The following is a 14,457-nucleotide window of genomic DNA, read 5'->3' as shown; positions in this document are numbered from 1 at the left end:
TAAGTAAACCTACAAAGGAACAAACAAAACAGGATCATACCTGGAGGAGCAGGGAGAGAGAGAGAGGGGTTAGTGAAGCAGTTTTAAATACCCTGAGCCCAGGTGGCTCCAATCACACCAACTCCAATCACTAACGACCCTCCTCTGCCTGCAGTAGGAACCGCCCCTGCACTGCAGAGGAGGGGTCGTGACACCCCCCTCCTTAAAATGAGGGTCCCAACCTCAACCCAAATTACGACCCAACATATTTAAAACAATCCAAAATTCCTCCCAAAAACAAAACAAAAACGGATACCAGTCCCGGCTTCTAACAGTAGCCCCGTGTCCCCTAGCTGACTGTCCGTCCTCAAACTCAGCAGCCCTGGTACCTGGGGAGCAATTTAAGAGAAAAGAGGCGCAGACAGCCCGCAGGGGTCAGCAGAGAGAAAATACAAACTAGGCTAAAGGAGCACGGGACAGAGCATCAGCAATGATATTATCCTTACCACTAATATGTCTAATATCGAGGTTGAATGGTTGTGTCACGATCGTCTAATGAGGGAGACCAAGGCGCAGCGTTGCGGGTGAACATATTTATATTTATTACTATATCACACGATCAAAACAAAGAACGAAACGTGAAGTCCTTCGATACCAAACCAAAAGGAACAAGAAACCACAAAACACAAAGTGCAAGACAAACAGTTAAATATGGCTCCCAATCAGAGACACCCAGCTGACACTCGTTGCCTCTGATTGGGAGTCACTCAGCCCAACATAGAAAATTAAACATAGACTTACACACCCTGGCTCAACATAACATAGTCCCCAGAGCCAGGGCGTGACAGTACCCCCCCCCAAAGGCGCGGACTCCGGCCGCGCCAAACAACCACAACAGGGGAGGGACCGGGTGGGCACTCCGCCTCGGCGGCGGATCCGGCTCCGGACATGACCCAGGCACGGGTTGTGCTGGACTGACGACGCACACCCCTGGCTTGATGCGTGGAGGAGGAACGGGCCGGACCGGGCTGACGAAGCGCACCCCTGACTTGGTGCGGGGAGCAGGAATGAGCCGGACTGGGCTGGCGACGCGCACCACAGACTTGGTGCGGAGAGCAGGAACGGGCCGTGCCGGACTGACGACGCACACCACTGGCTTGGTGCGGGAAGCTTGGATGGGCCGGACTGGGCTGGCGACGCGCACCACAGACTTGGTGCGGAGAGCAGGAACGGGCCGGGCTGGGCTGTCGACGCACACCGTAGGCTTTGTGCGTGGAGCAGGAACAGGCCGGGCTGGGCTGTCGACACGCACCACTGACTTGGTGGGAATGGCAGGAACAGGCCGGGCTGGGCTGTCGACGCGCACCACTGACTTGGTGGGAATGGCAGGAACAGGCCGGGCCGGGCTGACGACGCGCACCACTGACTTGGTGGGAATGGCAGGAACAGGCCGGGCTGGGCTGACGACGCGCACCACTGACTTGGTGGGAATGGCAGGAACAGGCCGGACCGTACTGGGGACACACACCACTGGCCCCACGCAGGGATCAGGAACGGGCCGGACCGGACTGGTAACACACCCCAGTACCTCTCGCCGTGCCTCCACACTTTCCCTCTCCTCTGTGCCCAGTGGCCCCCCTAACCTGGCGGCCTTCTCTGCCAACGCTTTGCACCGCTCTAACCCGTACACCTGCTGGCCCGACGTCGTGAGCCCCCCCCTAAAAATTTCCTGGGGGTCTCTCCTCCCTCTTGCCAGACTCGCAATCATCTCCTCCCACGTCCATCCTCTCTCCTCGTCCCGCTGCTTGATCCAGTCGAGGTTGCCACGGAGATCTGCCAGCGATGGCTCCTGAACACGCTGCTTGGTCTGGTTAAGGTGGTTTCTTCTGTCACGATCGTCTAATGAGGGAGACCAAGGCGCAGCGTTGCGGGTGAACATATTTATATTTATTACTATATCACACGATCAAAACAAAGAACGAAACGTGAAGTCCTTCGATACCAAACCAAAAGGAACAAGAAACCACAAAACACAAAGTGCAAGACAAACAGTTAAATATGGCTCCCAATCAGAGACACCCAGCTGACACTCGTTGCCTCTGATTGGGAGTCACTCAGCCCAACATAGAAAATTAAACATAGACTTACACACCCTGGCTCAACATAACATAGTCCCCAGAGCCAGGGCGTGACAGGTTGCAAGAACAAAGCCCAACGCATTAGGCGCTGGTTTGGATTTTGCAGGGACTTCAGAAAAATAAGTGGGTTGTGGTCAGTAAACACAGTTACAGGGGTTAAACCAGAACCAACATAGACCTCGAAGTGCTGTAAATCCCAAATGAGACCTAAAGCCTCCTTTTCAATTACAGAATAGTTTTGCTGATACTTATTAAATTTCCGGGAAAAAAACTGACTGGACACTCAACATTGTCATCATTTTCCTGGAGAAGCACAGCCCCAGCACCAATTTGACTGGCATCTACCTGCAATTTGAAAGGTTTCCCAAAATTTGGTGCTGCCAACACGGGTGCCAAACACAAAAGAGCCTTAACTGCATCCAATGCCTCTTGACACTGGGTGGACCAGATAAATTCAGCCTTGGCCTTCAACAGATTGGTCAGGGGGGACACTACTACCGAAAGGTTTTTACAGAAGGCACGGTAGTACCCCACCATTCCCAGGAAGCGCATCAGTTATTTCTTTGTGGAGGGCTGTGGGAACTGCTTCACAGCCTGAACCTTGGCTTCCACGGGACAGACAACACCCTGACCCACAACCTTGCCTAGGTATGTGACTGTAGCTTTAGCAAACTCACACTTTGCCAAATTGATAGTGAACCTGGCCCACACCAGTCTTTCGAACAGGGCTTGCACTCTACAGACATGCTCCTCCCAAGAGTCTGAGTATACGACCACGTCATCCAAATACACGGCACACCCTTCCAGACCTGAGACCACCCGATTCATCAGCCTCTGGAAGGTGGCTGGAGCATTCTATACTCTCTCTACTCTCTACTCTCTCTCCTCTCTCTACTATCTACTCCCTCTACTCTCTACTCTCTCTACTCTCTACTCCCTCTAATCTCTACTCTCTACTCCCTCTACTCTCTACTCCCTCTACTCTCTACTCCCTCTACTCTCTCTACTCTCAACTCCCTCTACTCTCTACTCCCTCTATGCTCTACTCCTTCTACTCTATACTGCCTCTACTCTCTACTCTCTCTACTCCCTCTACTCTCTACTCCCTCTACTCTCTACTCTCTCTCCTCCCTCTACTCTCTACTCTCTCTACTCCCTCTATGCTCTACTCTATACTCCCTCTACTCTCTACTCTCTCTACTCCCTACTCTCTCTCCTCTCTACTCCCTCTACTCTCTCTACTCTCTACTTCCTCTACTCTCTCTACTATCTACTCCCTCTACTCTCTCTATGCTCTACTCCCTCTACTCTATACTCCCTCTATTCTCTACTCTCTCTACTCCCTCTACTCTCTACTCCCTCTACTCCCCCTACTCTCTTTACTCCTTCTACTCCCCCTACTCTGTCTACTCCTTATACTCTCTACTCTGTCTACTCCCTCTACTCTCTACTCTCTCTCCTCTCTACACCCTCTACTCTCTACTCCCTCTACTCTCTACTCCCTCTACTCCCTCTACTCTCTACTTCCTCTACTCTCTCTACTACCTACTCCCTCTACTATCTACTCCCTCTACTCTCTACTCTCTCTACTCTCTCTATGCTCTACTCCCTCTACTCTATGCTCCCTCTACTCTCTACTCCCTCTACTCTGTATGCTCTACTCTCTACTCCCTCTACTCCCTTTACTCTCTACTTCCTCTACTCTCTCTACTATCTACTCCCTCTACTCTCTACTCTCTCTACTCTCTACTCCCTCTAATCTCTACTCTCTACTCTCTACTCCCTCTACTCTCTACTCCCTCTACTCTCTCTACTCTCAACTCCCTCTACTCTCTACTCCCTCTATGCTCTACTCCTTCTACTCTATACTGCCTCTACTCTCTACTCTCTCTACTCCCTCTACTCTCTGCTCCCTCTACTCTCTACTCTCTCTCCTCCCTCTACTCTCTACTCTCTCTACTCCCTCTACTCTCTACTCTCTCCTCTACTCTCTACTCTCTCTCCCTCTACTCTCTCTACTATCTACTCCCTCTACTCTCTACTTCCTCTACTCTCTCTACTATCTACTCCCTCTACTCTCTACTCTCTCTATGCTCTACTCCCTCTACTCTATACTCCCTCTATTCTCTACTCTCTCTACTCCCTCTAATCTCTACTCCCTCTACTCCCCTACTCTCTTTACTCCTTCTACTCCCCCTACTCTCTCTACTCCTTCTACTCTCTACTATGTCTACTCCCTCTACTCTCTACTCTCTCTCCTCTCTACACCCTCTACTCTCTACTCCCTCTACTATCTACTCCCTCTACTCTCTACTCTCTCTACTCTCTCTATGCTCTACTCCCTCTACTCTCTACTCCCTCTACTCTCTACTCCCTCTACTCTCTACTCCCTCTACTCTGTACGCTCTACTCTCTACTCCCTCTACTCCCTTTACTCTCTACTTCCTCTACTCTCTCTACTATCTACTCCCTCTACTCTTTACTCTCTCTACTCTCTCTATGCTCTACTCCCTCTACTCTATACTCCCTCTACTCTCTACTCCCTCTACTCTCCACTCCCTCTACTCTCTCTACTCTCTCTACTCTCTCTACTCCCTCTACTCTCTACTCCCTCTACTCCCTCTACTCTCTACTCCCTCTACTCTCTCTACTCCCTCTACTCTCTACTCTCTCTACTCCCTCTACTCTCTCTAATCCCTCTACTCCCTCTACTCTCTCTACTCTCTCTACTCCCTCTACTCTCTCTACTCCCTCTACTCTCTACTCTCTCTACTCCCTCTACTCCCTCTACTCACTCTAATCCCAACTCCCTCTACTATCTCTACTCTCTGTACTCCCTCTACTCTCTCTTAGAGGTCTTCCCGGGTCCAACAGACCCAAAATTCTGAGATCCGACCCAGGTCTGGGTCCTACATTCTGACTTTTGTCTCGGATCTGGGTCGGGTCTGATATAATTGCCACAGGTCTCAGGTATGTGCAATCAACCTCATGTGCGCCGGCCGCCCAACAACCTGCCCGCTTGACCCTATCCCCTCCTCTCTTCTCCAGACCATTTCCGGAGACCTTCTCCCTTACCTCACCTCGCTCATCAACTCATCCTTGACCGCTGGCCATGTCCCTTCCATCTTCAAGAGAGCGAGAGTTGCACCCCTCCTCAAAAAACCTACACTCAATCCCTCTGATGTCAACAACTACAGACCAGTATCCCTTCTTTCTTTTCTCTCCAAAACTCTTGAGCGTGCCGTCTCTAGCCAACTCTCCTGCTATCTCTCTCAGAATTACCTTCTTGATCCAAACCAGTCAGGTTTCAAGACTGGTCATTCAACTGAGACTGCTCTTCTCTGTGTCACGGAGGCTCTCCGCACTGCTAAAGCTAACTCTCTCTCCTCTGCTCTTATCCTTCTAGACCTATCTGCTGCCTTTGATGCTGTGAACCATCAAATCCTCCTCTCCACCCTCTCCAAGTTAGGTATCTCCGGTGCTGCTCACTCTTGGATTGCATCCTACCTGACAGGTCGCTCCTACCAGGTGGCGTGGCGAGAATCTGTCTCCGCACCACATGCTCTCACCACTGGTGTCCCCCAGGGCTCAGTTCTAGGCCCTCTCCTATTCTCTCTATACACCAAGTCACTTGGCTCTGTCATATCCTCACATGGTCTCTCCTATCATTGCTACGCAGACAACACACAATTCATTTTCTCCTTTCCCCCTTCTGATAACCAGGTGGCGAATCGCATCTCTGCATGTCTGGCAGATATATCAGTGTGGATGTCGGATCACCACCTCAAGCTGAACCTCGGCAAGACGGAGCTGCTCTTCCTCCCGGGGAAGGACTGCCCGCTCCATGATCTCGCCATCACGGTTGACAACTCCATTGTGTCCTCCTCCCAGAGTGCAAAGAACCTTGGCGTGACCCTGGACAACACCCTGTCGTTCTCAGCTAACATCAAAGCGGTGACCCGATCCTGCAGATTCATGCTCTACAACATTCGCAGAGTACGACCCTACCGAACAGAAAGCGGCACAGGTCCTAATCCAGGCACTTGTCATCTCCCGTCTGGATTACTGCAACTCGCTGTTGGCTGGGCTCCCTGCCTTTGCCATTAAACCCCTACAACTTATTTATACAGAACGCTGCAGCCCGTCTGGTGTTCAACCTTCCCAAGTTCTCTCATGTCACCCCGCTCCTCCGCACACTCCACTGGCTTCCAGTTGAGGCTTGCATCTACTACAAGACCATGGTGCTTGCCTACGGAGCTGTGAGGGGAACGGCACCTCCTTACCTTCAGGCTCTGATCAGACCCTACACCCAAACGAGGGCACTACGTTCATCCACCTCTGGCCTGCTAGCCCCCCTACCTCTACGGAAGCACAGTTCCTGCTCAGCCCAGTCAAAGCTATTCGCTGCTCTGGCACCCCAATGGTGGAACAATCACTGACCACCTTCCGGAGACACTTGAAACCCTACCTCTTTAAGGAATACCTGGAATAGTATAAAAGTAATCCTTCTACCCCCCCAACCCCCCATAAAAAAATTATGGTTGTCCCACTGGCTATCATAAGTTGAATGCACCAATTTGTAAGTCGCTCTGGATAAGAGCGTCTGCTAAATGACGTAAATGTAAAATGTAAATGCTGCTGAGGAGAGAGAGAAAGGAATTAAAGGGAGCCTTGGCCTAGGCTACTGTTGATTGCAAAGATGTAGTTATTTTTCATTGAAGTAAAAACGAAAGTTAGAGAAGAAAGACTATAGTTAAAAGAAGCCGACACAGGGAATGTCCTCAGGCACAAGTTTTCATATTATAGTGGACAAAGATGAGAAGAAAGTTGGCCCAATCAATAGCTTTCAGAAATCTATGACTTGTTAAAATAAACTCTGTACTCTGTACTCGGTACATGATACCCTAATATAAGACTTGGTAAAAGGTCTGTACATGATACCCTAATATAAGACTTGGTAAAAAGTCTGTACATGATACCCTAATATAAGAGTTGGTAAAAGTCTGTACATGATACCCTAATATAAGAGTTGGTAAAAGTCTGTACATGATACCCTAATATAAGACTTGGTAAAAGTCTGTACATGATACCCTAATATAAGAGTTGGTAAAAGTCTGTACATGATACCCTAATATAAGAGTTGGTAAAAGTCTGTACATGATACCTAATATAAGACTTGGTAAAAGGTCTGTACATGATACCCTAATATAAGACTTGGTAAAAGTCTGTACATGATACCCTAATATAAGACTTGGTAAAAGGTCTGTACATGATACCCTAATATAAGACTTGGTAAAAGGTCTGTACATGATACCCTAATACAAGAGTTGGTAAAAGTCTGTACATGATACCTTAATATAAGAGTTGGTAAAAGTCTGTACATGATACCCTAATATAAGAGTTGGTAAAAGTCTGTACATGATACCCTAATATAAGAGTTGGTAAAAGTCTGTACATGATACCCTAATATAAGAGTTGGTAAAAGTCTGTACAAGATACCCTAATATAAGACTTGGTAAAAGTCTGTACATGATACCCTAATATAAGACTTGGTAAAAGGTCTGTACATGATACCCTAATATAAGAGTTGGTAAAGGTCTGTACATGATACCCTAATATAAGAGTTGGTAAAAGTCTGTACATGATACCCTAATATAAGAGTTGGTAAAAGTCTGTACATGATACCCTAATATAAGAGTTGGTAAAATTCTGTACATGATACCCTAATATAAGACTTGGTAAAATTCTGTACATGATACCCTAATATAAGACTTGGTAAAAGTCTGTACATGATACCCTAATATAAGACTTGGTAAAAGGTCTGTACATGATACCCTAATATAAGAGTTGGTAAAAGTATGTACATGATACCATAATATAAGAGTTGGTAAAAGTCTGTACATGATACCCTAATATAAGAGTTGGTAAAAGTCTGTACATGATACCCTAATATAAGACTTGGTAAAAGGTCTGTACATGATACCCTAATATAAGACTTGGTAAAAGGTCTGTACATGATACCCTAATATAAGACTTGGTAAAAGGTCTGTACATGATACCCTAATATAAGAGTTGGTAAAAGTATGTACATGATACCATAATATAAGAGTTGGTAAAAGTCTGTACATGATACCCTAATATAAGAGTTGGTAAAAGTCTGTACATGATACCCTAATATAAGACTTGGTAAAAGGTCTGTACATGATACCCTAATATAAGACTTGGTAAAAGGTCTGTACATGATACCCTAATATAAGACTTGGTAAAAGGTCTGTACATGATACCATAATATAAGACTTGGTAAAAGGTCTGTACATGATACCCTAATATAAGACTTGGTAAAAGGTCTGTATATGATACCCTAATATAAGACTTGGTAAAAGGTCTGTACATGATACCCTAATATAAGACTTGGTAAAAGGTCTGTACATGATACCCTAATATAAGACTTGGTAAAAGGTCTGTACATGATACCCTAATATAAGACTTGGTAAAAGGTCTGTACATGATACCCTAATATAAGACTTGGTAAAAGGTCTGTACATGATACCCTAATATAAGACTTGGTAAAAGGTCTGTACATGATACCCTAAGAGTTACATAAAGGAAAAGGGTGATATGGCTTTTAAAATAAGGTCTTAGGAACGGTTAAAGTCTCTGGATCTGACCAGTCACTATTGACATTCAGGGGTTGGGATGCACTCTTTCAGCCTCTGGCTGCCTCCCACATGGCACCCTATTCACTATATAGTGCAATAAAGAAGTGCACTAAATAAGGATTTAAGGGGACATCACCCTTACAGGCCTCTTGCTCTGCTGTTGATGGAGAAACGCCATGACAGGCGAGGAGAGCGATCACCCGTCTGCCACGAAAGTAGCAGCAATCGCTTGGGCATTCAATCTTCCCCCTGCACAAATGTTGGGGGCCTGTATCTGTGGACTGCACTAACCACTGGGAAGGCAGTGAGGCAGGAGATCAGGCTGGGAGCACCGTGATAACTGATTACTTCATACTTCCCTTTCCAGCCACCGTCCAGCAGCCATAAATTCACACACACACGCGCACGCATGCACACACACACACACACACACACACACACACACACACACACACACACACACACACACACACACACACACACACACACAGCAAAACACAGCTTGGTGTCAGGCCAGATGTCTGTTGGTGTCCGTCTGATTTATGAGTGGGAATAAAGACGAACAGCTTCAATTTGTCATCTAAAGTATGACATGAGAAAGGCATAACTGGAATTTGTTGCCTGGACGTCTGCCGCACAATGCCAGTTGACAGCACTGTAATTTCTAATTCCCCACTGCTCGGTTGGACAGGGACAAAACAAAGCAAATGTGGCACTTTTATTCCTTCTGTCTTTGCTTTGTTTGTTATGTTTGCTCTGAACACTTCCCCGAAGCCAAACTCATCTAGATATTAAATTCAATTTCTCAACTTAACATCAGATCCAATTTAGAGTGTCAGAGGGTAGCTGTCTGAAACATCAACAGTTAATTTCATAATTGCCCCACGGTTAGCGGAAAAAAGCAAAAAGCAAACAATAAGGTTAACGAGTATTGAGAAAGTGTATTATGATACCTTACACTTACACAATCAAGTTGGGGATAGGTCAGTCCTGTATTTTATTGAGACAGTTAGTGACAGTCAGTGACAGAGACTGTCAGGGGCTCTATGTCCCCCTCCTTGGATGGACGCACAAATGACCTTAAAAGTAACAAGGAGTGTCCAATCTGACAAGTCACATCTTAGCAGGACACACAGCCAACCATAACTACATTTCATTATCAGATAACAACTATGAGTCAGACTACATACCATTCCTCCATAGATCTGTGTAGTCATAGCATGTAACATAACTCTCTAAGGCTTACAGCAATATGAACCAAACCATTACATGTATTGCTCTGTTCCACTGAATGCATTACTCTATCCCACTAAACTATATGATTTATTGACATTGCCTGCGTATGGTAAGGTTTGTTAGGTTAATAGAAGTGAATGTGAAAAAAAGCTGGTCTGGGCTGAGAGCAGATACAGTGATACGCCTGCGGTAGTATGGCCATAGACCCAAATCTGATTTGAGACTGAGGCAAACTTGACTGTGGCCAAGAGAGAGAGAGAGAGAAGAGAGAAGAGAGAGAGAGAGAGAGAGAGAGAGAGAGAGAGAGAGAGAGAGAGAGAGAGAGAGAGAGAGAGAGAGAGAGAGAGAGAGAGAGAGAGAGAGAGAGAGAGAGAGAGAGAGAGAGAGAGAGAGAGAGAGAGAGAGAGAGAGAGTAAAGGAGGGGCAGGGTAAGAGAGCCACATACATAAATAGCATCAACGTTTTACATTTATCTCCTGTGTACTGACTGGGGACACGTGCCTACAGTAAGTGAAGAGTATTGAAGGTCACTGCACTTCTTCTGCATTAATGTTTAAAACTCAATTAAACATGTAATCACACATCTTAGTGTTTGGCCAGCAGCCACTGGCATGGGCTAACCAAGTAATGCAAGTCAGAATGATGTGTGACACTCTCTCTCGATCTCTCTCTCTCTCTCTCTCTCTCTCTCTCTCTCTCTCTCTCTCTCTCTGTCTCTCTCTCTCTGTCACACACACACACACACACACACACACACACACACACACACACAGATACACACACACTCAAACTCGCACACATGCACACTCAAACACACTCAAACTCGCACACACACACACACACGCTCTGTGACTACCCCTTTTATAAACATAATAAAATAATATCCCTGTTGCCAGGTAACTGTTTTCCTGTGCTTGTTGTTTTGACAAGTGACCATCTGTTGATGGGTTATTGTGTGTGTGTTTGTGTGTGTGTGTGTGTGTGTTCGATGATCACAACATTAGCCAAGGAGTGGTACGTTCACAGGGACACAGGTGAAGTCAAGCAGAAGGGCTTGGGCCTTAAGGTGCTGGTAAGACTCAACTCAACATGCCCACAGTTTACCAACTGAAACAAGGTTGGTAGGAGAAATGCATCAGCTGTATTAATGCTTTTAGTAGTGTAGGATTGTGGTTTTACATTGGCCTTTTAAACTAATTAGGAATTGATAAACACTCCCACATATTGTGTAGAGGCTGCTGTTTTTCCTGGCACACACATTACAAGTCTCCAGAGACTCCAAGGAGTGACATACATTTACAGTATGGCCAAACGGCTATCTGACCGAAAGCACTGCAGCCAGGCATTACATCAAGACATTACGTCAATGGGTTGTTAACTACACAGTCAGCCTGCCTTCGATGGAAGTACTGGTGTAAAAAATAAAATCCTTATGATAGAGATTTCAATACTTCTAATATCAATAGCTTACAAGATATCAATAACGTCTAATTGGGTTGGGAATTTGACCAGCCTGAAGTTTCTCCATTGACTTATTAATTGAAGTACGTGATTGAAGAGAGGCCAATTGCCAATGTCAGAATAACTAAGACAGAATGGTATAAGATCAACCTACTTACAGCGAGAGCCTGATTTTTTTTACAATCTTACAGTAGCACTACAACATAACCTCAAGTTAACCTGATAAACATTGATTTTGCATCTCCTTGATGCCTATGTGAACGAGGTCCTCTGTAGCTCAGCTGGTAGAGCACGGCGCTTGTAACGCCAAGGTAGTGGGTTCGATCCCCGGGACCACCCATACACAAAAATGTATACACGCATGACTGTAAGTCGCTTTGGATAAAATTATTATTAACGAGTCATTACGCTGATACACTATACTCACTGATCTCATCTACTCCACAGCCTGTTTGTAAAGTACTGACAGCGCTCACATATACAGTAGCGTAGCTACTTCCTATAAAGCTTCAGCAGCTGACATCAACTCCTGCTTTAATTCCATTTCCGAGACAAGGCAAGAACAGCTACAGGCCGAACAACAAAGCAGTGCGTGCTAGCCTACACTGCAATGAAAAACTGTAAATTACACAGTATTTTGGGGGTATTATCAACAGTAAAATACTCTGAAACGTTTTACTGCAGCAAACTGTAAATTCTGAAGCATTGTGGGAAAATGTTGTGGGCGGAGCAAAAAATAGCTGTATTTCGAATGGTATTGTAATTCCACCCAACAGAATACAGTACCGTACCGTATCTTTGGCACGCAAAAAACCTTTTGACCACTAGTGGGTGCATGGTATTGTTGTTTCTGGCTCAATAACATATTTTGAGGCGTGCCTTGTACGAGGCCATATGTGTTGTACCCGTGAGTGAGAATGCTGTACCAATTTAACTTGTATGTGGTTAACATGCCCCATCAATTTGTAAAGGGGACAGATTGGAGTGGCAGCAAGTCTTAAACCTTAAATGGTAAGCATATTTCCATGTCCTTTTGGTCTGTTTTGCCCTGTAGTCTCTGCCCGTTTGGAAGCCTTTGTTAAGGCCTCTAGAAGTGCAAGTGATATAAAACATAAAATATTAATATATATACTGTAATATACTGTAATGTGTAAACACTTTACCTAACAGCCAACCTGCTTGCACCAATCTCTTGTAATTACAGTAAAATACTGTAAAATACAAACCCCTCCCCCTCAATGAATTTCATTCATCCATTCATTCATTCCGATTACGGTGGTATTTACTTTTTTATTTAATTTTTGACAGTATAATACAGTACATTTTACGGTTTTGTACTGTGTGTCATTACACAGTACTTGCTTTGATACTGTATTTATATTACAGTAGGTGTACTCTAATATGAAATACAGAATTTTACTTGCCACCGAGCTGGCTGTAGGCTACTGTCAAATTCACAGTAACCCCTTTACAGTGTATGCTCCTTTTCACAACATGAGAAGGGGTGGTGGAGGGAGAATCTTTCAAATACTTTTAATTTGCTTGAACTTGCCAGATGGGATGGGGTTTGCACTTGCGGGCCTATTCCATTGTGCCAGGCAAATGTAATCAAGCACAGCTTAAGTATTTGAAAGATTTCAAGTATAATTTGAACCCAGGTCTGAAAACAAGGCGGTGGGTACTACTAACCCTTTAAATGTCATTAGCAGGGTGGTGGAAAGGGGAGCATTCTGTCTGATCTTTCCAATCCAGCTCAGAACCAGATGGGAGTGAGAGAAACACTTCTTTGCTCTGCTCCCCCAGGTCACTTCTCCGGGTAATATTCAGTGTTCTGCTGTGTGTCCTCAATATCTATACCTACTGTATGTCTCTGTCTCTGTCTCTCCCTCTCAATCTCTGTTTCTCTCTGCTTCTCTCTGTCTCTCTCTCTCACCCTCTCCCGCTCCCCCTTTCTCTCTCTCTCTGAGCAGTGTAAATGTCTGCAGTATTGAAGAAAGCTAGCTCTAGCTGAGCCATCCTGACATGACCTTAGAGGAAGAAGTAATGAGCAGTACTTGCTGAGCTCAATCATTCCAGTTTACACCTGATCACATCACTACTGGGGCTCATGGTTGGGTTTACGTTGAGATAACACAGCAAAGGAATAATGCTTGTATTTCAGCAGGCCCGATAAGGCCCTAATATAAATAAACCCATCATGACCACACAGAAGCTATGACTGTTTTCTGATTGATTTAGTCAATAGTCACACATGTTCAATTCATCAGTTCTCTCTCTCTCTCTCTGTATCTCTCGCTCTCTCTCTTCCACTGCTATAACATGTGGAGCATTTTTATCAATAAAAAGAAGTCATGATAAACAAGTTAAAGGCATACTGTCCACATATGACTTTTGGAATGAAAGGTTACCTTGGCTGCGACAGACGAACTGGGCTTTTCCAAAAGGTCCCAGAGTTTCTTTCGTTTCTCGGCACAACACGTGTTGTCGAACTCTTCTCCCTCTCTGTCGTTCAAGGTGTCTTGTTCTCTTTTGAGCTCCTCGTTCATCTGTTCTTTCTTCTGGTGGTACCTGGCCTGGCAACAGGACTCCAGGTAGATCTCATCTATACCCCAGTAGTCCAGCTCCTGACTGAACGACAGGGCGCACATCTCCTCCATCATGTGGAGCTTACCGGTCCGATAGAAGTTCAGAATGGACGTGAACGCCCCTGGGTGCCGGTCGAAAAAGTACTCGTTCTCGTCCAAGTTGTAATCGTCACATACCTCCATGAGCGAGTCGTGGGTGTTGCAGTCTCGTAGTTTCCCTAATCGGGTGCGTGGTAACCTATCCAACGTTCGCCAGAGGACCTCATGTGGAAGCCCCCCAACGTTGAGCCTTACCCGGCGGTAACATGACTTGCTGTGGATTATGTGTGCCGGTTCCGGGGGTAGCGATGCAGTCGATCGCGAGCCATTCTTATTCAATCCCGTTGAGGATTTCTCCAT

General features: G+C 45.7%; 1 protein-coding gene across 1 annotated transcript in view; it reads right to left on the bottom strand.

Annotated features, from left to right (window-relative positions):
- The window catches only part of LOC311133281 (potassium voltage-gated channel subfamily B member 1-like), a gene marked incomplete at both ends in the record, with an annotated part of 47,084 nt that extends 32,627 nt beyond the window's left edge, over positions 1-14,457 (bottom strand). Inside the window, one exon of the mRNA XM_084166768.1 lies at positions 13,882-14,457. Within this exon, the coding sequence (XP_084022894.1) occupies positions 13,882-14,457 (576 nt within the window). The remainder of the gene's footprint in view (positions 1-13,881) is intronic.

Source organism: Coregonus lavaretus, assembly GCF_964263955.1.
Source record: "Coregonus lavaretus genome assembly, chromosome: 8".
In the NCBI taxonomy this organism is placed as follows: Eukaryota; Metazoa; Chordata; class Actinopteri; order Salmoniformes; family Salmonidae; genus Coregonus; species Coregonus lavaretus.
Note: the sequence above shows the minus strand (reverse complement) of the source record. Positions and strands in the feature narration are given on the sequence as shown.